At 46.6% G+C, this 22,928-nt stretch overlaps 1 protein-coding gene across 1 annotated transcript; it reads left to right on the plus strand.

The window, feature by feature from the left end:
- Window positions 1-8,266: 8,266 nt before the first annotated feature.
- Window positions 8,267-14,312, plus strand: LOC142922866 (exosome complex exonuclease RRP44-like; the record flags this gene model as incomplete). Its single annotated transcript, XM_076063809.1, has 3 exons — window positions 8,267-8,422; window positions 9,994-10,110; window positions 12,123-14,312. Coding segments are annotated over 3 exons (351 nt in total), but the record flags the coding sequence as incomplete, so codon positions are not given.
- Window positions 14,313-22,928: the final 8,616 nt, after the last annotated feature.

Consider the following 22,928-nt stretch of genomic DNA (forward strand, 5'->3'; position numbering starts at 1 on the left):
CGACTTCCGACAGACGTCTAGTAGAAGGCTTCTTATTTATTAAAAGCACACAGGGCGATACACTTTGTAATGCGGCTACACCTAGGCTGTACAAGCACGCAGCCCATCTCCATCCTGCGTAGCTACGCTGGCTGGTTGACGAGCGTAGCGGCGGAGACAGAGCTGCTCTTGCAGAAGAACCAGCCACGTGGTCGAAGACGAAGAGATCACGACGGTAGCGACGCAACCAGGACCCAGACCCCACGCTAACAGCCCCGAAGCTCTGATTCGGTGCTCTTTATATCTGCCTGGAGTGGCCAAGCTCCACCTCTGGCCACGCCCCCTTTCTAGAACCTTCTAGGTCCTTCGGGATGGTTCCCGGAGCTTCTCGACTGACTCCGCCGTTGACCTATACCCCAGATACGCCCCTTCATAATAAGGCATTATGTAATGCAGCTATAACCTTAATTACCCTTACAGGCCGGCAGGTATCACCCTGTCATTACACATCCATGCATGTGAGGGTGGTGACGGTGTATTAATGTGTGTTCTAGGTTGGGGTACACATCGCCGATGTGAGCTACTTTATCCGGCCGGGGAATGCCTTGGATGAGGAGGCATCTCTGCGTGGTACCACAGTTTACCTGTGTGAGAAGGTAAGATGTGGATTTCTTCTTGCCACAATATCAAGTGTTTTACGACCCGCCGATTTCATCCTTTCATTCTTAACTTTACGACATGATGTAAAATATTATGATGTAACGATCATCGCGGTACCAGTTTCCCCACAACTGTAATTGTATTTGACATTTTCACCACATTTTTTTGCGTGCTTTTCAGTACTTCCCGTGTGAATAACGATAACTTAAAAATGAATTAGAATTAAAAAATGTGCAACAACAATGCTGAATATCTCTCATGATGTTTTAAACGAGGTGATTTTTGCGGATTTCTTATCATATGATGTACCGTGACATCATGAGCGGCAGGCTATCGGCGCAGTGGTAACACTCGTGCCTTGCAGCAAGGAGACGCTGGGTTTGATTACTCAACTCTTGTGCCTTTTTGCTTGCAGTTTTGTTTGTCCTCCCCCCTGTTAGTGAATGGGTTTCCTCTGGATTCATCAGATTTCCTCTAAATAAAACCCATACAATCTTAAGTGGCATTCGCGAAAACATCACTTTGCTGAACACTTACCTGCAGGTGACTTAATCATGTGTGGGTTTGCTTGCAAAACACTCGTTGAGTTGGTGCATATGTATTTGCCAGATCGTGTTTATTGATAGAGAAGTGGTTGCGTTTATGTGTTTGTGCGCCTGCAGAGGATTGATATGGTGCCAGAGTTATTGAGCTCAAACCTGTGTTCCTTGAGATCCAACGTCGACCGGTGAGATGCACCAACAACTGTGAACTCGCAAGTGCGCACATTGCAACCCATACTCAGCAGCTAACGTGCGTTGTTGCCAGGTGCACATGTAATCCCATGATGCGTGGCACTGTTAAAGTGTAATTGTACAGATCCACACAAGCATGTGTACATACATAAGCAGCCAAACCAGGAAGGCACAATGGTAACACGTGTCTCACAGCAAGAATGGCCTAGGATTGATGCCCGACTTGGTTGCCTTTCCATGTAGATTTTGTATGTTCTCCCCCTATTTAGCATGGGTTGACTCCAGGTTATCAGGTTTCCTCTCATCGCTAACATAAACGTGTTATTACTACTATGATCCTTAACCAAGGAAAGCCTCACTGAATCTCATAACTTCGGGAGGGTACTGCAAAGCTTTTGCAGTCGAACAATGGTTGCTACGTATATATTCCAGTTGAGTCATTTGTAACAACCCAAACCGGTATTTGGCCAAACATCCCGCTGCTGAAAGAATGACTCGACTACCAAAAACTTGGCAAGACCCTCCTGAAAAAGAGTCTCGAGAGTTTGCGAGGCTTTCCTGAGTGAACACCCTGCACCAGTCCAATGTCGACGACTCCGCCACTCGACGGTGAATGGCCACGATGCATGTGCTGTGCGCGTGCAGGCTGGCGTTCTCGTGCATATGGGAGATGACTCCAAAGGCTGAGATCGTGAGCACACGTTTTACCAAGAGCATCATCAATTCCAAGGTGAGTTCCCCCCCCCCCCCACAGACGTTCAGTTTTTGTAAAACTCTCGTTTGCTTTCACGTGTATTGTATCGGTGCCTTGCTATGTTAGTGCAGTTGAGGTTTCCGGATGGCTGAGAGGTCAGAGCGTTGAGCTTGCACCTCTGGGTTCACAAGTGTAGCGAGATGAACCGGGTTCACAAGTGGTAGTATGTATGTTGAACTTCTTTTGCACCATACGTAGCCAACTGTGCTAATCGGAGGTGCGAGGTAGGACATGAAAGTAGTGAGTTGATGGTCTCTGTCCAGTCAACAATCACTGCACAAAACACAGAACATGCCAATTCGTCACGAGTACAGCACACCGGTGTGTTGTACCAGTGACGAATTGGCCACGTTCTGTTTATGTTACAACCCTTACTAGTTGGCTGTGTCGGGTGGTGGCGGGTTTAACGACACATTTACGTATTTACACAATCTAACCCAAAAAACCTGTATTATGGATGATATTGGTCACGAAAGCCTATGTGTTAAACTCACTGCACAAAAGACCACCAAATTACATTGCACTAAATTTGGTTAAATTCCAGCTTTGAGAATTAAAAAAATATAAATTTTGCTGTCTTTGGGTGAGCGTAACCCTCAGTGGTCATCGGGCGCCACGTAGACATCTGTTGAGTTCTGGCTTGGGCTTGGATCAGGCGTGGGCATTGTGTAATTGCGAGGACCCCATGGTTCACCCGTGGTGTGTTCATCGTATCCCCGCAGGCGTCTCTGACATACGCAGAGGCTCAGCTAATGATGGACGACGCCGGGCGGAAGGACCCGGTCACCAGCAGCTTGCGTGGCCTCCACTCCCTGGCCAAGATCCTCAAGCAGAGGCGCATTCAAAACGGGTAACTCATTGTCAAGATCCTCATCCCCTCCACCGCCTCTGGAGCGCTGAGCAGTATTAATGGATGCACCACATTTAGTCGATCGGCAGGTCGCCTGTGGCCCGGTAAAGTGTGGTTACTCCCGTGTCTTCTAAGACATCCGGCCAGCGTGGAAGAGTAGGCTAAAATACATTGAGAGGGACTGTAAAAGGGTGTATCTCTAGAGGGGCCCCCTCTTATGGGAGCCCCCTTCTTCCAGCAGTGGCTTGAGCAAGCAATTGCAAGGCTGCACCTGTAGCTTTTTTTGACCCCATGATGCATGAGGCTTGGGTGAATACCATGCACAAAGAAGTGTTACAGGATTCATACTCTTTGTTTTTTTCAGTAAAGTCACGTATGTAAAACTATAAAATAAAATAACAACTAAATTAAATAACGACGTTTCGGGCGCAACACAAGTGTCCTTCTTCAGGTGGGACAACCACAGCCAGAAACAATTGCTGAAGTGGGCAAAAAAGGGCTGTTGTAACAAGAGGCTATATAGGTAAGAGAGTGGGGGGGAGCAAGGGGGGAGAGATAGAGAGGGGGGGTGTGGGATAGGGGAAGTGGGGTGCTGCTAGAGGGATTAAAGGGGCGAGCACGACAAAATGCCAGGGGGGGGGGGAAGTGAGCGGGGCTGGGAGTGGGAGGCTGAAGAAGCTGGAGATGCAGAAATGAAGGCAACAATAAAGAAGTTAAGGTTTTACCTGGTTAATAACATCCTTCTAGATTGGAGTGTTACAGGCTGCTGCGGGGCTACATTGTGGGCAATAGAGGACAATGCAGTGACATAAATTGTTTTACTCTACTTAATGCTCCCATGTCTGTGCTCCCCCACCTTTGCCAACGCGTACTGACCACCACGGTTAAGTACGGTAAAACCACCCCACGACCCGCATGACATGGGGCGGCCCTCATCCAGCAGTGGATTGACTTAACGAGCTGTGCATGTTCAACTCAAATATCTGAGTTTGTGAAGTGTCTTATATTAAGATTCTGTGTTGTTTTGGCTGGACATGATAATCGCTCATGTCCCTTCTCCACCCGTAGGCCATTGACTCTGGCATCCCCTTGAGGTCCGATTCCACATGGACAGCGAAACCCACGACCCGATCGACCTGCAGACCAAGGAACTCAAGTGAGTCTCGTCAACAAGACACCTCCCATGACTGCAATCCGACTGTTGTGCAGATCTCTCTATCAGAATCAAAATATATATTTCTACTGGAAGAATCCGATGAGCTATAAAGCTATTTTTTCACAGATGTCCAGTTGGGGCAGGTCACAACGTTACAACAACAAACAATACAAGCACACGTTAGGATTGCAAAGTATTGGAAAGGTAAACAAATAACTTAAACAAATATACAAATACAACTAAACTATTTTTATCGTACCAAGTAAAACCCTGACCACAAATGATAGCTGAACAAAGTGGCTTATCACGTGGGAAATTTATTATCAGCAAAATAATCTAAGATAAAGATTCTTGACCCTTGTGATTGATGTGTTGTGTTGGCGGAAACTGGTGCGTGTACACAGGGAGACCAACTCGATGGTGGAGGAGTTCATGTTGCTCGCCAACATCTCCGTGGCGGAGCGCATCGTAGGCGAATTCCCCGAGTGTGCGCTGCTCCGACGCCACCCGGCACCTCCGCCTTCCAACTACGACATCTTGGTGAATGCGGCCAAATCAAAGGTAGAGTTAGAACCCCTTTTAACGACCACCCTTGTTAACTAATCGCTTAACAACGGGCCTCCATAGAGCTCAATGTGTAGGCTTAACCGACCATTTCCCTGTTAACGACGGGCTGTTGTAGGTACAGTAAATATGAATTAATGCCACGTAGAAGGGAAACAATAAAATAATAAAAATATAAAACAATAAAATTATCACGACGTTTCGACTGCAACACAAGCAATAATCATCAGGTGTGAAAACCACAACAAGAAAATTTGAAAAAAGTGGCAGTTATTTTTAACGTTAGCACCACGGAGAGAGATTTGACAGTTTGTTCAGATGGACGAGTCCATCTATGTTCTGAAAAGAGGAGTGGGGAGACGAAAAATAATGGATGCGATCTGAAAGCCACCTTAAGCGTGATCAATCAATTAAGACCCGAAATGGTTTATGAAATCTCTCTCCGTGGTGCTAACGTTAAAATAACCGCCACTTTTTTCAAATTTTATTGTTGTGGTTTTCACACCTGATGATGATTACTTGTGTTGCAGTCGAAACGTCGTGAGAATTTTATTGTTTTAAATGTTTATTATTTTATTGTTTCCCTTCTACGTGAATTTACCGAAAGAACCAAGAATATGAATCCCTGCAGTCACGAAAGCTTTAAATCAAAATGAATTAATGCATTTATTAACAGTGTTTATTTTAATATGATGTGTTTATAATGTTAGTATCTTTATGTATTCATATCCATTGTTTAAATATTATAAAGTACGTTTTTTGGGTGAACAAGGGAAACTTTTGATGCTATCGGAACAAATTAAGCTTTTAACACGTATTTCCTATACTCGCTTAATGACCAAATCCTTTAATGCTCGGGTTCGTGGAACCAATTACCGTCTTTAAGAGGGTTTCTACTGTCTCTAGATTGCTGTTAACCTTCCTTCAATATCATCCTCCTCGCAAGGAATTCAGAGGTCGCCGGGTGGCTCAAATTTTTGTTTGAGGTCTTTTGGTTTAACCGGGTGGGAACTCAAGAGACCATAATAGTCTCATTTGCAAGGGTCACCTGGGTCACCCTATGACCCAGAGATTACAGCTGGGACCCTGGCTTCAAAATCCAGCAGCCGCATTGAACATACTGTGTTATCAAGTGTAGGGAGTTGAAGGACTCGGCTCGTTTCCCAGCTACTCCACAGAAAGAAGCAACAAAAAACCATCACGATAAATGTAGTACTGTATTTAATTTTAGATAAATTCCAGCACTGAAATGTTGAAATATCAGGTCGACTTATTGCGATGAACATTATGCTCAAAATGGGTGGGAATGTGCTACCCCCTACTGTGAAGCAGAGGTGTCTTGAAACGATGTCAGTATTGGCCTGAGCGAGCAATTGCAGGACTGCACCTTTTACCTTTATCTTGAGATGTAGCCGTATAGTTTCCACTCGCCCTTAGAGGCAGAACAACTCAAAAGGTGTGACGAACCACAGACAACGCTGGAAGGCAGCCAGGCACTGTGCCAGATGTAGATTAATCCACTTGCCGTACTGCCTTCTCCTGGCAAGCCAGGTTATGGAAACCTGAATGCCTACAAGAAGTGCGCTGAATAACGTTTTCTTTCCAATACACCACAACCCTTGCTGCTTCCCCAGCACTGAACTACAAGCCACGTGCGGGATAGTCACCTCACAAACGCCGGTGTGCCCGATTTTTTTGCGCAGAACATCGAGATCCAGGTGGACTCGGCTAAGGCGTTGGCCGAGTCCCTGGACCGGGCGGCGGTGCCGGGAGCGCCACCATACCTCAACACTCTGCTGCGCATCCTGGCCACGCGCTGCATGATGCAGGCCATCTACTTCTGCTCCAGCATGGATCCCGACACCCACCACTACGGGCTCGCCACCGCCATCTACACCCACTTCACGTTGCCCATTCGACGGTGACGTGCTCTGGCGTCAGGCACACGCGTGAAATCGACCTTCGCGATTATTGAGGGGACTATGTTGTTGTCTTGGTGTGGTCTGGGACTGTGCTGCCTTTCCCAAGTTTAGGAATTTATTCATTAATTGATGTACTTATGCAATGTTAATTTGTCATTATGGCACACCTCCGATTAGCACGATTGGCTACGTACTTGTATATCTTTTTTCTATTATTTACTTTTAGTGATTTGTTTACCTTTCCTATTCTTAGCACTCCTATCATCTACCTACTGGACATCTGTCAAAAAGAGCTTTTATCGCGAATCGGATTTCTCCAGGATAAAGATTCAGATTTTGACTTATTTTTCTAAAAGGTCCTATAAACGGGAAGTTTGGCCAATTCCTTAAATGGTTGTTTGGCTTGTGTTGGAGAAAAACTAGAGGATCCGGAGAACACCAACGCCTACAAGGAGGGTGACAGTGTTCCACGTGCAGAATCAAGAATCCATTGCCGTGTTGCAGCGGCGGCCAAAAGTGAATTGCAATTCTGCCATGGATCGCTAACGATTTTGTTGTGGATCTTAAATAAGAACACAGATATGAGCAGGCAGCAATTTGCGCTACATCTGTTGACAAATAAAAAATCCTCAACAAAGAATTAAATTCATACCTTAACAAAGATCATTTCCACCAGCAGATGGTGCTAGAACGTGGTATGTCCAGAGTACAGTATTCTATCACAGCGTTAAATCCATCTGAGTCATTGTTTGCGTAGCTTTCTGGTGGATCGTGAAACCCGCTGAGATCCACCAGAATGAATCGCGGTGCTTGGTTGATTAATACCGCTGCTCCGTTGGCATCTCGTGGCCATACCGCAGCCTGTATCTACTGTAAATTTAATCTTCATATTAAATAGAGGCTACAACAAATGTGAATATTGTTGTTGTTGTTGTTGTCTCCCTGTACCGTTACAGATACTCGGATGTGATTGTGCACCGGCTGCTGGCCGTGTGCGTGGGCGCCGACCCCACGTACCCGGCGCTCACCGACAAGCAGAAGCAGCAGCAGCTCTGCAACAACCTCAACTACCGCCACAAGATGGCGCAGTACGCCCAACGCTCGTCTGTAGCTTTCCACACGCAGGTGGGAGGCGGAAGTGTGGGCCACGTGGAGCTTGCACGGCGTGTGCTTAGGCACCTGATAATGAGTCCATTCGTCTCTTGAAAACCATTTTTAAGGTCACGAAAGCAGGCATCGTATTGTGCGTGTAGTAAGAATCAATTGTTTTCTATTCACACGCTTACGTGTGGTGGTGCCGTGGCTGTACTGGTTGGCTACACTTGACATTGCTTTTCAGCATTCTTCTGTGTTTGCTGAAAAACCTCGTCACTTGGCACATTTGCCCATGATGTGACAACTTTATTTGATTGGCTCTGTCAGGTGATGGAGGATTATAGTCAATACAATTGACATTGTACCTTCACGATTGAACTCAAAATAATCCCCATGACATGATGCCAATAGCACAACTGGAATAAATTAGCGGGGGGATGCGGAAAATTACCTTAAATTTTGTTAAGTAATTATGGGCTTGGTAAGTGATGCGCGTGTGTCTGCTCTTGGCCACGTAGCGGTGATTAACGGCTGTTGTTGTTGTGGTCTCAATTGTTCTTCAAGAGCAAGGGAGTGGTGAGCGAAGAGGGCTTCGTGCTGTTTGTGCGCAAGAACGCCGTGGTGGTGCTCATTCCCAAGTACGGCTTGGAGGGGACGGTTTTCTTTGACTCCAAAGATCTCAAGCTCAACGTTACCTTCGACGAGGAGGTAGGGCATGTGTTCACTTAACCGGGAGGCATTGGCATTTCCCGAACGGCTGAATTCTGCATTTAAACCCAGGACTGGCTTAATGCACTGGGACCCAAGCCCACTGACCATCTCTCTACGATTAGGTTTCTATCAGACACACAGACACTTGGTTTAAGGTGGAAGAACGCAGTGAGATACGAAGCTCCGTTTTTTTGCCATTTGGCAGTGTGGACTATTACAGAGGAAGTTACACCGGTGGATACATTAGAGCCGGATGGCTCACAGGGCTATACCAAAATAAACTGAAACTGAATTAAATGATGTAAATGCGTTTCAAATATAAAACGGTCACAATTAAATTTGCTTTGGAAATAACTGCCATGACGGAGCCCGTATTGTCACGGAGAGGACATCACATTAAAAATACAGTAAAATCCCTCAGATCCGGAAGAATTATAGAGAAAATCTAATGCTTTCTGTAAACAATGAGAAACTCAAAGGGCAGAAAAGTACTTGTAGAATAAAAACAAATGAGGGAAATAGTAGTTGATGCAAAAAGTGATCTCTAGATGGCAAAAAGCACATGTGTGACCAGTGGATCCGGTCCTTTCCAGCATGCCTTGCATGCCGCATTACATTGTCACTCTGCGTGGATAATGCACACAGCCTAATTTGGACCAGAAGCTCAAAAGGGTCAACATTTGCAGCCATATTTTAGGTATGTTCTTAACTGCAATTGTACACTCCATATAACCTAAGGGGGGTTGCATCTACTCCTTAATGATGGCCAAATAAGGCTTTAAAATTCCTTGGCTGGCCCGCACATCATGATCCCTCGGTTGGTTTGGTCATTGCAGCCATCGGCTTCTCATGCCTGGTTTTCAGCTCGCGGTGAGGTGGCCCAAGCGGTATTGCATTCGCTGTGTGTTGTGGAGGTTTGCGTTTCAAACTCGGTGGCCACTCCGGTTAATACTGTGGTGTGTATTAAGCGTAAAATATTTACAGGCTATCCGCTTTAACAGTGGACGTTAAAAGATCCTGTAACGTTATTCGTGTGCCAGCATCATGGTCCAAGGTTGGCAAATTACACGCAAATTACTTATTTGGGGAGCACATATTAATCGTTCGCCTCCTTTTACAAAAACGTAGCAGTGACCTTGAATGCAAACGTTTTGAGAATCAGTGAGGCTTTTCTGAGTGACCCTTGTAATTGTATGAATAATAACGTTGGGTTCACGTCAATCCGTACTTGTATGCAGGGCACTTGGCAGAGAGCAGTCAGCGGTAGTGTAGCGGTTAGCGTTCTGTGCTACAATCCTGGCGACTTGGGTTCGATTCCTTCGCACGGTCAACACCAGTGATGATTATCTGAACCGGTCCTGGGCCTCCCCTAGGTTGACTCGGAACTCAATTGAATGCCTGGTGCGGTGTGTAAACATCGCCACTGGGGAGACAAAGGCGGCCGGGCATGGCGCTGGCAAACCACCCCCTTGTGTGCTGTGCCGGCCTTCATCTGTGCTCCTCGCCAACAGCACTTGCCCCAACAGTCTGTTAAGGCTACATTAGAGATGTCTTTGTGTTTTGTGTAGGGCCTCACACTGTGCGTGGAGGGCATCGCGCTGAACATGTTCGACCGCGTGCGCGTGTCGCTGGATTCGTCCAACCTGCAGCACCAGCGGATCCGCATGCACCTCGTCCGCCCGGAGGTACTCACCGTGCGGCGCGACGCGCAACCTCGGAATACCACCGATTTGTATTGTGACCATGCTGCTGTTGCTGCTTGCTGCGCCAGCAGTAGTGCACAAAAAACAAACGCTCGCCGCATCGGAACGTCAGCGGGCCGAAAATTAATGACACAAGCCACAGCATAGCGCTTGTTGCCATGCAACCCAAACTGTGGGACCGTATAGTAAACCCATAGAGACACAGAGATACATAGGAGATACAGAGAGACCCATTATGATTCCTAGAGATTCATAGAGACTCATACAGATACATAGCAGTGCATTAAAAACAAGCTCCTGTACGATTGTGGCCATGCAACCCAAACTATGGACCACATTTTACACCACTGTAGTCTGCGCTCCTTCAATGGAGGGGGTGGCAAGATGACACAAACTCTCTCCTGAGGCTCTCCCGTGGCTATCAGACCCATCCATTGGCATTTAGCCCCTGAACTTAATACCCTTATAACACAGGAATAAAATATAAACTCCGGTCTTGGATGGAAAAAATATATGTATAGCTAGCATTTTGAGCTGCAGTCTGTTGTCCTATACCTCCTGTAACTGGCAAATTGGATATAACGCGATGATGAATGTATGAGGGAACGCATTTTTTTGTATAACGCGGATCTGAACTGGATTTAACTCGGTTGAATGAATGGAACTACGTCGCGCGATTAGGAATAAGCGGTTGTGTAATGGCTGCCTCGGCGTAGCATCACACAAGGCGGGATGCTGCTGGATGCTTCTAGATGCTACCCACGTTCCTTAGTCTTTGTTCAGCCTGTGTTACGCATCTCACGCGTTATTGCGGAATGCGCTTTACCCCATATAATATATATTATTTATTATAACACGATTTTTCCAAAACACAGTGTTCTTGAGGTACGCAACTACCGTATTATAGAACAGACTGTATATCCAAAGCCTATGGGATACTATCCCTACCTATATCAGTTGTGACTGTCCGTGTGTTTAAATCCAGCTTGAAAACGTCGTTATTAATTGGCTTTTCCTGGCTTCTGATTGGTTATTACTGTGAGGGGAATCATTATGATTAGCTTTTATTACATTTTGCATGCTGTGTAAAGTGTCAGTATCACTGTCATTATTGTTATTATCGGCTTTTACTTTATTTCTATTGGCTTGTATCTATACTTGAGTAGTTTTTTAATGTCCAGTGCTTTTTTGAGATATTTCGATATCCAAGGTGCTGTATAAATTAGATTTTTATTATGGCCCTAGTTCATTGCACAAGAAGGGCCATTATCTGAAACGTGACCTATTTAAATGATCGTTTGGGGCTGTTGTTGATGAATGCGAGTTCTCAAAATACCAAGCTAAGTCAGGGTGTGGGAGCCTTGGTAGATATCAGATGTCTTAACAAAACTCCATGAGTCTGTTCTGCATGGGTTTCCTCCGGGTTCTCTGGTTTCCTCCCATATCTAAAAAGAATCATGCGTTGAAACTGGTATTAAGGTAGTTTACGTATCGCCATGGGCGGCAGGGTGGCACATTGGTAAACCCTTGCGTCTTGCAGCAAGAAAACTGGGTTTGATTCCCAACTAGAGTGTTACTGTGTGGAGTTGTCATCTTCTCTCCCCCTGTTCCTCAAAAGTCTTCAGACTTGGCGAAGTTTTTCAGTGTTAATAAGTGTAATAATAACGTATCACTTGTGTTGGAAATACTCGCATGTGTGTGTGTGAGAGCATTGGTGTAGTGGTTAGCACGCTGCGCTATGAACCCGGCAACCCAATTCCCACTCACCGCCAACACCAGTGAGGATTATCTGAACTGCTGTTTTGCCTACCCAAGGTCAACTCTTTCTTAAATGAGTACCTGGTGCAGTGTGTAAACATCAGCACTGGGGAGAGGTGTTGGCCACTTACCCCCTCGTGGGCCATGCCGCCTAACAGCAGCACAGTCTGTTAAAGGCTTATTTGGGTGACTATCTTCGTTGTACGTTTGTGCCATTTGTGTGTCCGCTGTCACAGATTCCAGGCTACAACCCTGCGGAGTCCACCCCATGGGGCTCGCCTTCTCCCCGGCCTAAGAAACCCAGACAGCACTAGTGTATCGTGGATGCGGTGTCAACAAGATGTCGGAGGAGGTGCATGAGTGGGCACACACTCTGGGTTTTACATCTGCAGAGTTAATTAAGTGTACATTGTGCTCGCAAGCAGAGGTGAACAATTGAAAAAAAAGCAGTAGCGGTTATGAGAAATGTTACCCTGAAGTAACAGACGGTTTGCACTCTGAACTTGCAATCCAGAGGTCACCGGTTCTTCGTTCTCCTGTCACAGCGGTTCAAATGGTAGTACAATCAGCCAATGAAGGTGTATACGCGTCAAGATGTATGAAAGGTTTAGGATATCTTATGCCCCACTTCTTTGCCAGCCAAGACACTGACCCCCTTGTGATGAAGGTGATTTCACAAAAATATTGGTTACTGAATCGGTGGTGTTTATTGACTAACGCAGCAGTGTCCAACCCACAAAGCACTGTGATCCATTCTGGTATATCTCAACATGTTCCGTGATCTACCAGCAATATATGACCAACAGTTACCCAGATGGATTTAACCGACTAATAGAACACTGTAGACATGCCAAGTGCTAGTGCGATCTATTGGTTTAAGATATATATTATTAATCCATTAATTCTTAGTCGGGGATTTTGTTTTGCCATCTGCTATAACAAGAATTGCTTTATATTAGAGGTGTTAATTCCTATTTGTCCAGAGATCCACAATCAAATCTTTTGCGATCATCCACCCATGGATCGCGATTCACATATCGGCTACCACTGATCTAACAGTTGAAAACCAGTTTAACACGTAGGCTTTCGCGACCAATATCCATAACACAGGTTTTTTGGGTTAGATCGCGTAATAAATATTTAAATGTGTCGGTAAACCCACCACCACCCGACACAGCCAATTCGAAAGGTTTGTCACATTAACAGAACGTGCCAATTCGTTACTAGTAACATCACACCGGTGTCTTGGAGAGCAAAGCCCCAACATTTACAATCTGAGTACAATGTTTCACCAGTAATTACAACCAGCTTCATCAGGCGACAGCCAGATTCGTGGCGAATCCTCGTTCCTTAATGCGCATGCATAATGTGTGTTGATTAACATATAAATAACCCAATCGGCAATGGATACCCCTAGTCATATGCATTCATTGATTCCCCTCCCAATTCGCGAAAGAAGTGCTCACAAGTGATGGCTGTCGCCTGATGAAGCTAGTTAGTGCTGGGGAAATGTTGTACTTAGATTGTAAATGGTGTGGCTTTGCTCTCCAACACACTGGTGGACTGTACTAGTAACGAATTGACATGTTCTGTTTATGTGACAAACCTTACTAATTGGCTGTCGGGTGGTGGTGGGTTCAACAACACATTTATATATTTAAACGATCTAACCCATAAAACGTGTATTATAGTTGAAAACCTACAATTGTGCCAAGTTTGGCCTGTCGGAGTGGGCCATTAGGGTGGCCACTCGGAGGGCAAAGCTCTGGGGAATCCGAGCAAGAGCTTCGAAGTATGATTGTGCACGGTGACACCCGCAGGGGTCTCGTGATGGATGGCAAATGGAAGATATTTTTTTATCGCGAGAGGATTCCCTGCAAGGGATGTTAGGTTACTTATTCTTGTGAGGATGCCATTTACTGTATGAAGGGGCAGCGGTCAGCTGCATAGAACAGAGTATAAAATTCCCCGAGCTGTTGCTGTTTAAATCGTCGGTTTAATGAAGAATTTCACCTCAGGTCTTTTTTACACAGCTACCCCACCCCTCATCGGACTCTGTGCAATCACACAAGGAATGTTTTTGGAAAAAATGTCGGTGTCAGAAAATTTTAAGGTTTAATCGTTTACAAATGCGCATTTCGTTACAGCTTCTCTTGTCCTTTAGACGTGCAAAGATAATTTCTGACAAAATATTGACACGTTTTCAAATTGTTTCGTAAATGGTTATAACTTTGCTCACGTATATACAGTACTTGGGCAATAATTCTGAGCTCCTGGAGTAGTGGTAAAGATTTAAGGGAGTTGATGTCTTTGCGACTTTGTGTAAATGTGTTTTACATTTTTTAACTGAATCGTATATTCACAAGCATGTACACATGAGTTATATGCGTTTATATACAAAATTAAACCGATTTCTTTTCCATGCATCTTCTGTTATTTTGGTTACTTTAAGTTACGTTTTCCACTGCTGGATGAACATCTCGCCACGTGATGTTGGATGTCAGGTTTAGTTTGACCATACTTCACCATGCTGGTCACTGTTGGATGATAATAATGTCCACTTGCAATGCACCACCGCGCAGTATTCACTCGCCTTCGAATCGAGTCCTGCACCGCCGTTTCACATGCAAATTTGATTCTCAATCCCTGGGCCAACTTGCTCCTGATTAGCATGCGATTTGCCACATTTCGATCTCGGAGGTGATTAAATGCGCCGGCTTCCAGGCTTGTTGAGCCGCTCGGAGCCCAATTAACGAAAATTGTTGCCAAAGCAAAAGCGTGAGCTCGAATGTTTGTCCGTGTTCTTTTCAAACCACCAGTCGAACGCCGGCCTCTGCCCACTCCGACCGTGCGCAGGCCCTGGCCGTCGGGGAGGCCCTCATGGTGCCTCACGGCAAACGTGGGGCCCGGGTGGGCGCGTCGACGGTTGATCGCGTACAGGCGGTGCAACTCCCACAAATGAAACATCACACCTTGCTGATCTCGTGTCCAGGAGCATAAACGATCATCACGCAAACTCCGGTCATCCTCGCAGCAGCAGCTCTTGGCCATCGAACAAAGACGATCACCGCTTCCTTCCGATATTAGAAGCCACGAGCTATGAACGACTCGGAGGTTCGAGCAACCACAGCCGAGTGGGAAGGCAGCAGCAGCCCAGGCGGTGAGCCAGCTCCAAAATCCCCCAAGCACTGAAGTTCTCGATTTAGTACATTGAAAAACACGACGGTAAGTGAAACAATGTAAATCGAAACCAATTTTGCCATTCACTTGAGGGGCCGTCCATAAATGACGTCACGCAATTTTTGACCTCTCGTCACTCGGCGTCACAAAAAGTCAGACCCCCCCCCCCTCAAATATGACGTCACAAACCTCTGCCCCCCCCCCAAAACCATATTTCCATTTTGAAAATAAAACATGCTTCAACTATTGTCATTGTAGTGCGTGGCGCTGCACTGATGTTGTAGGAGTGTTATAACAACTAGTGTTATAACAATTCTATACTTAAAGTTGCGCATTTTGATGTGACGTCACATTTCTCAAACCCCCCCCTCTCCCTCGTCACAAATGTCTGAACCCCCCCCCCCCCCCCCCCCCCCGAGGTGCATGACCGCGTTACCGTGTTCATTCTGTGGTGAAGGGATGAGAAAAGGAAGAGGGAAAAGCATCCAGTGTCGCCGCACGCAGGCAACGTGTTTATTACACAGTGGTCAAAATATAAAAATGCATATATATGTAGTGGGTTCCACGGACACTGGAGACGCCTTTAGAGGCAACACGGTTTATTTGTAACTTTGAACAGAACTCCCCTTAACTCCCACTATCTAGGGAGGTACAGCCTCCGGGCTAGCGTGCCCTCGCACTGATCAAACCTGGCTCTCAGCCCTCTGGCTATCTGTGCCCTAGGGGAGGCTAACTGACCCGACCCAGCCAAGGTACGGGTCCTGACCACTGGTCCGAGCTCGGCCCAGCCCTTACAAGGACGTCGGACTCGAGGTCCCAGGGTCCTAGCTAGGGAGGCTACTCTGACCCGACCCAGCCAAGGTGCGGGTCCTGACCACTGGTCCCCACTCGGCCCTGACCCTTATAAGGATGTCGGGTCCCAGTATCCTAGCTAGGCTGGTCTTCTGTTCTTCGTCTTCGGAGCACTGCCCCGAGCTGTCCCAGAGGTGCCCCTTTAATACACCTCTCGGGGGCTCTCTGCCCCCGGTACCGCCCCCTCTCTAGAACCTTCCAGGGGGCTCTGGAAGAACCCCCCAACCCCTCACCTGGGGCCTGGCTCAGGGTGGCACCCCCTATGGGCTTGTGCCCGCAAATGCAGGTAAGTATACCGACGGTATAGGATGTGCATTTATGACGCTACATATATGCGAGAGAGTTTGTGGACAAGAGTCTGCTCTGCGGGAAGCAAGCATTGCCATACGAATGAGATGAGCTCGCGTTTGATGCGGGCAGTCTTGAGGACGACCGTCGACAGGCACGCGTGGAGGCACGCCGTGGTCACAGCGCAGCGCCGACTCGTGTAGGTGGTGATGGCCCAGTTGTAGAGAGGAATGCCGGAGCTTGGAGCAGATGTAGCCGAATGTAGGATAGAGCATCTTGAGGAGCGTTGCCCTCGACCCCCTCCGGGAGGCCGTATGGTTTACTTGGCACTCCCATCCCTTAGAGTCCAGTCTGATGTAGGCCTCCTCAGGTTCCAGCAGCCTGGCTTCGTAGGTCTTCATTGCACCGCTCTGCTCGTCTAGCATAGTCTGAAGGGTCATATGTGGCTGCCTCCTGAATCTTCACCGTCCTGCAAACCTTACTCGACATCTCGTTGAGGACCCGAAGAAGGGCAGTATTCTCTTTGTTTTGTTTTTTACAAAAGGGCTTGTAAGAGCTCTCGTTCCACCCACCGCGATCTCTGGTGTCAACTTGAACGGGGGGGGGAGGGGAGACAAAGCTATGGCTTTTTTCCCAGGGGATCTGTCTTCCATGGAGCACAAAGATACAGGCGGAAGGTCCCGTTGGCCTAGCCATGAGGTCAGGCTCGAGTTGCTTACTGAGGACCCTACACCTAAGGAGGCTGTGGATCGTCCTAGGAAGCTCCAAAGTAGAAAACCAGCTTTCCAAGGCCCCCTATAAAGTGCCTGAGTCCAGGTAGAAAAATAGGAAAACTATCAAACAGGAAAGCGAGTGGTTATGTTGGGTCGAAAAAGGTAATGTTCTAATAATGTAGGGGTTGGAGCGGTCATTGCTGCTTACTCGGCCATGACGTCACTGCAACTCGTTTGATTAACACTTTAAAAATAAAAAATCACGACACGTACTGAACATATTATTCCGAATCGGTTTTACCACCACTACCACCATGACACAGTGGCAAGGCTGGCACATCGCAGTGCAGCTGCTACGCTGAATCATATGAATAAATATAATCAAATCTAGAAATGTCTTTTCTGTACCCAGGAGAGCCACATTGAGTCTCGAGACTCATTATTAGCTCCGTGCTGCATTGAGATGTTTGGACAATTTCAAGCATCAGGGTTCGGCACGTAGGAGGAAACCGGAGAAACGCGCAAATGTTGTGAAGCTGGCTTGGTGGTAGAAGTCAGTCCAGAACATTTGGCCCCACACCTATCACTGTAACGAATCAGTGTTCTACGGGGGCATTCTAAGCGAGGACTGATTGTATTAAAATCTACTTTGATCTACGAATCGTAATGTATCAATAATGTTAACGTGTAACATGCCCCACGGTTTTTCTTAATCTGGAAGGAGAGAACAACGGATGATCTGTATGCTGATGATGTTGGTGATGATCTCGTAATGGCTGTTCACTTCGAGGAGTGGGAGAGTCTGATGGTGAACCTGGATCGTGCCAATAAGAGGTAGGGCCTTACCATTTGCCCTACCAAATAAATCAAAGCAGTACCTGCCTTGATATTTTGTATGTCTTCAAGGACTCCACCCCCTCAACTCCGCATGATAGGTAGTTGTGGAAAGAGTGGAGGTATTCCCATATCTGGGCAGTTGTTTATGACCAGCTCCGATTTCAGAGTGGAGGTCTTACTCTTAATTAGTTCAGTGGCATATCCTTTTTTTCAGCTGTTTAGCGCCATATAAAAGTTACATGGCCTATCACTTCATACAAAGCTCTGGTTCTTTTCTGCCAAACTTGTCCTCTCCCTCCCAGCTATAACCTCCCGAAAGCAACATGTGACCTTTGTTTTGGCGTGACAAACACCAGTGAAAGCAAAACACCGAAAGTGTAATGACTACACATAATGCAAGAATCTCAATTGTATTTCTCAACGGGTATTGAATATGAAGTCCCAGGAGTGGTGAAGGTGCATCAGCCTGCAGACCCACAGGTGGCAGCGGTGGATTGGCTTGCAGACGTTGGGGTGGTGGTGGATTGGCCTGCAGACGTTGGGGTGGTGGTGGATTGGCATGCAGTCGCTGGGGTGGCGGCGGTAGATCGGCCTGCAGACGCAGGGGTGTCGGTGGTGGATCGGCCTGCAGATGTAGGGGTAGCGGCGGTGGATCTTCCAGCAGTAGCCGACCAGTGAAGTTCTCGAATAAATTTACGCAATTTGCCGAACCTGGTGGCTTTGGCACAGGCGGTGGTGGTGGTGGATCTCCCAGCAAAAGCTGGGGAGGCAGTGGTGCATCTGCCAGCATGAGCTGGGTTGGGATGACAGCGTTGGATCTCCCGGCAGCAGCCGGGGTGGTGGTGGCGGTGTTGGAGATGCCAGCAGCAGCCGGGGTGGCAGCGCTGAATCTGCCAACATCAAGCGCCATGGCGGTGGGGGTGAATAATATGCCAGAAGCAGTCGGGGTGGGGGTGGCGATGCATCTCCCAACAGCATCCCTGGTGGTGGCGGCGGAACTGCATGTGGCTGCCAGGATGGCGTTGGAGGCAGTGGTGGTGTTGGTGGAGACCGTGGCCGTGGCTTTCTCCAGCTCCTTGAGCTATCGACGCATCATTTCCAACTGCAGATGGCGCTCCACATTCTCCCGTTTGTATACTTGAGTGCAGGGAAATCATCGACAGTTTGGTCAACATTAGCCCCTACACGAGCCTTCTAATCATCGCAACTCTTCAAACTATATCGCTTATATAATGTACATAATTTCAGTCACAACAAAAATTACATATAACACATCGGGGCTGTGAAAATTACGGCTTCGTATTGTCATGCGAACGGTGAGGAATCAGCCCAGAACTACACGGGAGGATCTTGTCAATGATCTCAAGGCAGCTGGGACCATAGTCTCCAAGAAAACAATTGGCAACACACTACGCCGTGAAGGACTGAAATCCTGCAGCGCCTGCAAGGTCCCCCTGCTCAAGAAAGGTCATATACATGCCCGCCTGAAGTTTGCCAATGAACATCTGAATGATTCAGAGGACAACTGGGTGAAAGTGTTGTGGTCAGATGAGACCAAAATGGAGCTCTTTGACATCAACTCAACTCACCGTGTTTGGAGGAGGAGGAATGCTGCCTATGACCCCAAGAACAGCATCCCCACCGTCAAACATGGAGGTGGAAACATTATGCTTTGGGGGTGTTTTTCTGCCAAGGGGACAGGACAACTTCACCGCATCAAAAGGACGATGGACGGGGCCATGTACCATCAAATCTTGGGTGAGAACCTCCTTCCCTCAGCCAGGGCATTGAAAATGGGTCGTGGATGGTTATGCCAGCATGACAATGACCCAAAACACACGGCCAAGGCAACAAGGGAGTGGCTCAAGAAGAAGCACATTAAGGTCCTGGAGTGGCCTAGCCAGTCTCCAGACCTTAATCCCATAGAAAATCTGTGGAGGGAGCTGAAGGTTCGAGTTGCCAAACGTCAGCCTCGAAACCTTAATGACTTGGAGAAGATCTGCAAAGAAGAGTGGGACAAAATCCCTCCTGAGATGTGTGCAAACCTGGTGGTCCAACTACAAAAAACGTCTGACCTCTGTGATTGCCAACAAGGCTTTTGCCACCAAGTACTAAGTCATGTTTTGCAGAGGGGTCAAATACTTATTTCCCTGATTAAAATGCAACTCAATTTATAACATTTTTAACATGCGTTTTTCTGGATTTTTTTGTTATTCTGTCTCTCACTGTTCAAATAAACCTACCATTCAAATTATAGACTGATCATTTCTTCGTCAGTGGGCAAACGTACAAAATCAGCAGGGGATCAAATACTTTTTTCCCTCACTGTATCTGAGGAGTCTGTGGGTCGCAACATCACGTACGGCTGGAAGTAGGACATTCCAGACTAAGAGGGTTCATGATGGCAATGTCAACGACACTGAACCAGCCAGCACAACTCACTGCCAATAACACATATCACATAATTCACTCTTAAGCAATTGTTCAATCAATTAATTTAATCACTACAATTAAAACCAAAGAATCTCCCAGAACAAACACTTCGCACTCTCCTCCGTCAGCCACCTGCATCGACAATAAAAACGCATCAGTCCAGCAGTGGATAAAACCTGGCGTGGGAGGTATGGGGGGGCGGCTTACACTTGCGGTGGACAGCAGGAGGGTGTCTGGATGCAGTAGCCATCGCAGATCAAGCGGTAGTACTTGTCATCGACTGCCATGCGCCAGGGTAATGGGCCTCTCCTACACCCACACACATCACACATCCAGCGGCACGCACGTCACACCGAGGAGCACGCACGTCACACACCGAGCAGGTTGCACAGGTCTCCTTTATCAAGACAAACGTGGAGCAGATTACAACTACAACTCTTCTACGCCTGTCACAATGCCCCCCTTTCCCCCCCTCCCCAGTTTATGGGGTGGCGCGGGCCTCACTCCCCCCTTCGCGTCAGCCCCTACTAATAAATGGTCCGGTTGCATTGTGAATGCACCACTCGAATGACGTGCAGTCCCGTGGCGCACTGTAACGGGCTCGTGATTTACTCACTAAAATTCAATGTAAAAAAATAAAAACGATCCCAAGACATTATTTAAAATAAAGGATGGCCATCGTGTGTCAGCATCACAGGCGAAAATTTGCATGTAAAAAAACTTCAATGGGAATCACTCAATTGGGATTGCTCGCAGCAAACAGCACTTGACCTGCTTGCAGGTTAGGTGCTGAATAACCGTGTGTGACACAGAGAACAGTTGCCACTGAGGGTGCCCTTTTCAAATGCTTGAGATGATATGTGATTATCGGGTGTAACTGTGCACACTTAAAAAATTATAAGCGAAGTATTATCGTTTCAGGTGGCAGGGTGGTGCAGCGGTGATCTTTGACTCTCGCAACAAGAAGGGCCTTGGTTAATTATCCGACTGGCACTTTGCGGAGTTTTCTACGTTCTCCCCTTTGTTCTGTATGGGTTATCCAGTTTGCTCACGTAGCTAGAAAACACACTATCACAATGTAACTGGGTATTGGCCAAGCATCCCAATGCTAAAGTTACCTGCAAATTACTTCACTGGGATGACACTCGGCAGCAGAGCCGGATGATGGCTTGCTGGGGCCCTATGCCATTGTCAAGCTTAAGAGGCCCCTTCTATGAATGCCTGTATATTTTTGTAAGCAGAATGAAAATCACTGCTTTGGAGAGTCTTTTTTTCTCACCGATCTTAATTTTTTTAAACAATTATGTTAAAACTCGAAACCTTGAGTCCATTTCTTGTTTCGTATTTAGAGCCCCCCCCCCCCTCTCTTAATGCGAGGCCCTAAGCTGTAAGTGTAGCCGGTGTGAGCTCGCCTGTGATGAATCACACGTATAATTGTGCACTCTTATTTTCTATGGGTGGCCAGGAGAATTTATTATTATTCAAGTGAATGCAATGGTGATCAGGGGATTGGACCCAGAGCCCCACGTACACAGTAGAGTACAAGGGAACGCCCACAGTACAGATTTGAGCTGACCTCCAGATTGAGAAATTGAACTGTGTTATGACTTGGAGGGTGTTTCTGAACGCGATTGTTACCGACCCGTCCCGAAGGGAGGAGAGGGGACAGGGTGGACCGGCTGCATGAGCTTACTCTTTGGGACTGCACAGCACAACATCGCCTGCCTACTGCAAAAAACTCGGCAGGACCTTCCTGAAAATAAAAGTCTTCGGAATCCACATTAATTTGTATCCCCGGGTTACCATCAGGGCTGGGCGCTGCAAGCTTAGCTTCTGAGATCTGATGAGACTGGTAACCGTTTTTTAAAAGGTAATTTCGGCATCTGGAGCCCAAGCATGCAACAACTTTATGCAACTTCTTGGTTCTTTCGGTAAAGTCACGTAGAATGGAAATAAAATAATAAAAATAAAACATAATAAAAAATAAAATTCTCACGACGTTTCGGCCACAACACAAGTAGCCTTCTTCAGGTGAAGGAACAGAACTGTCGGGACGACAGCGCTTCAATAACTGCTGCTAAAATTCGCAGAGTCTTTTAAGTTAGGTGGGAGAGGTAAAGCGCCTTGACAAAGGAGTTTACATATCAAACAGGATAATTTAGCATTGAAATAGCTGTGTTAAAGTGTTGGATCAGCAGGGTGTTAAAGTCAGAAATTAGCATGTAACTGGGAGATTAGCATGATGTTAATGTGAGGGATTAGCATGCGACTGGTCACGGAAATAGCTATGTTAAAGTCAAAGTTTACATATCAACAGAGGCATTTAGTATATGGACGCTAAAGGACTGCAACAACCCAACTATTATACAATGAAACCGATGTGAAAAAAAACTAAGTATAAACTACATCAATATAATAAATGTACTCAATATATTCTTCAATAAGTTGAGCTATAAACATAAAGTAACTGGGTATACACTACACTATATAATGAATACCATATAGTAAACGAATTAACAAAACTAAAATATAAACTACATCAATGTTATCAATAAACTCCATATACTCTCCAATCAGCTGAGCTACTAACAATAAGTCATTATACATTACAATGCCCTATGGCGAAAAAATGGGTGGCGGTTTTTTCCTTCTTTCCAACGTTAGCACCACGGAGAGCGACGAGCCTCGTTCAGACGGACGAGTCCATCCATGCTCGGAATGGAGGAGGGGGGAGAAACA

This window comes from Petromyzon marinus, unplaced genomic scaffold, assembly GCF_048934315.1.
Source record: "Petromyzon marinus isolate PM22_M1 ecotype Great Lakes invasive population unplaced genomic scaffold, UKy_Petmar_22M1.pri1.0 PM_Scaffold_19, whole genome shotgun sequence".
NCBI lineage: Eukaryota > Metazoa > Chordata > Hyperoartia > Petromyzontiformes > Petromyzontidae > Petromyzon > Petromyzon marinus.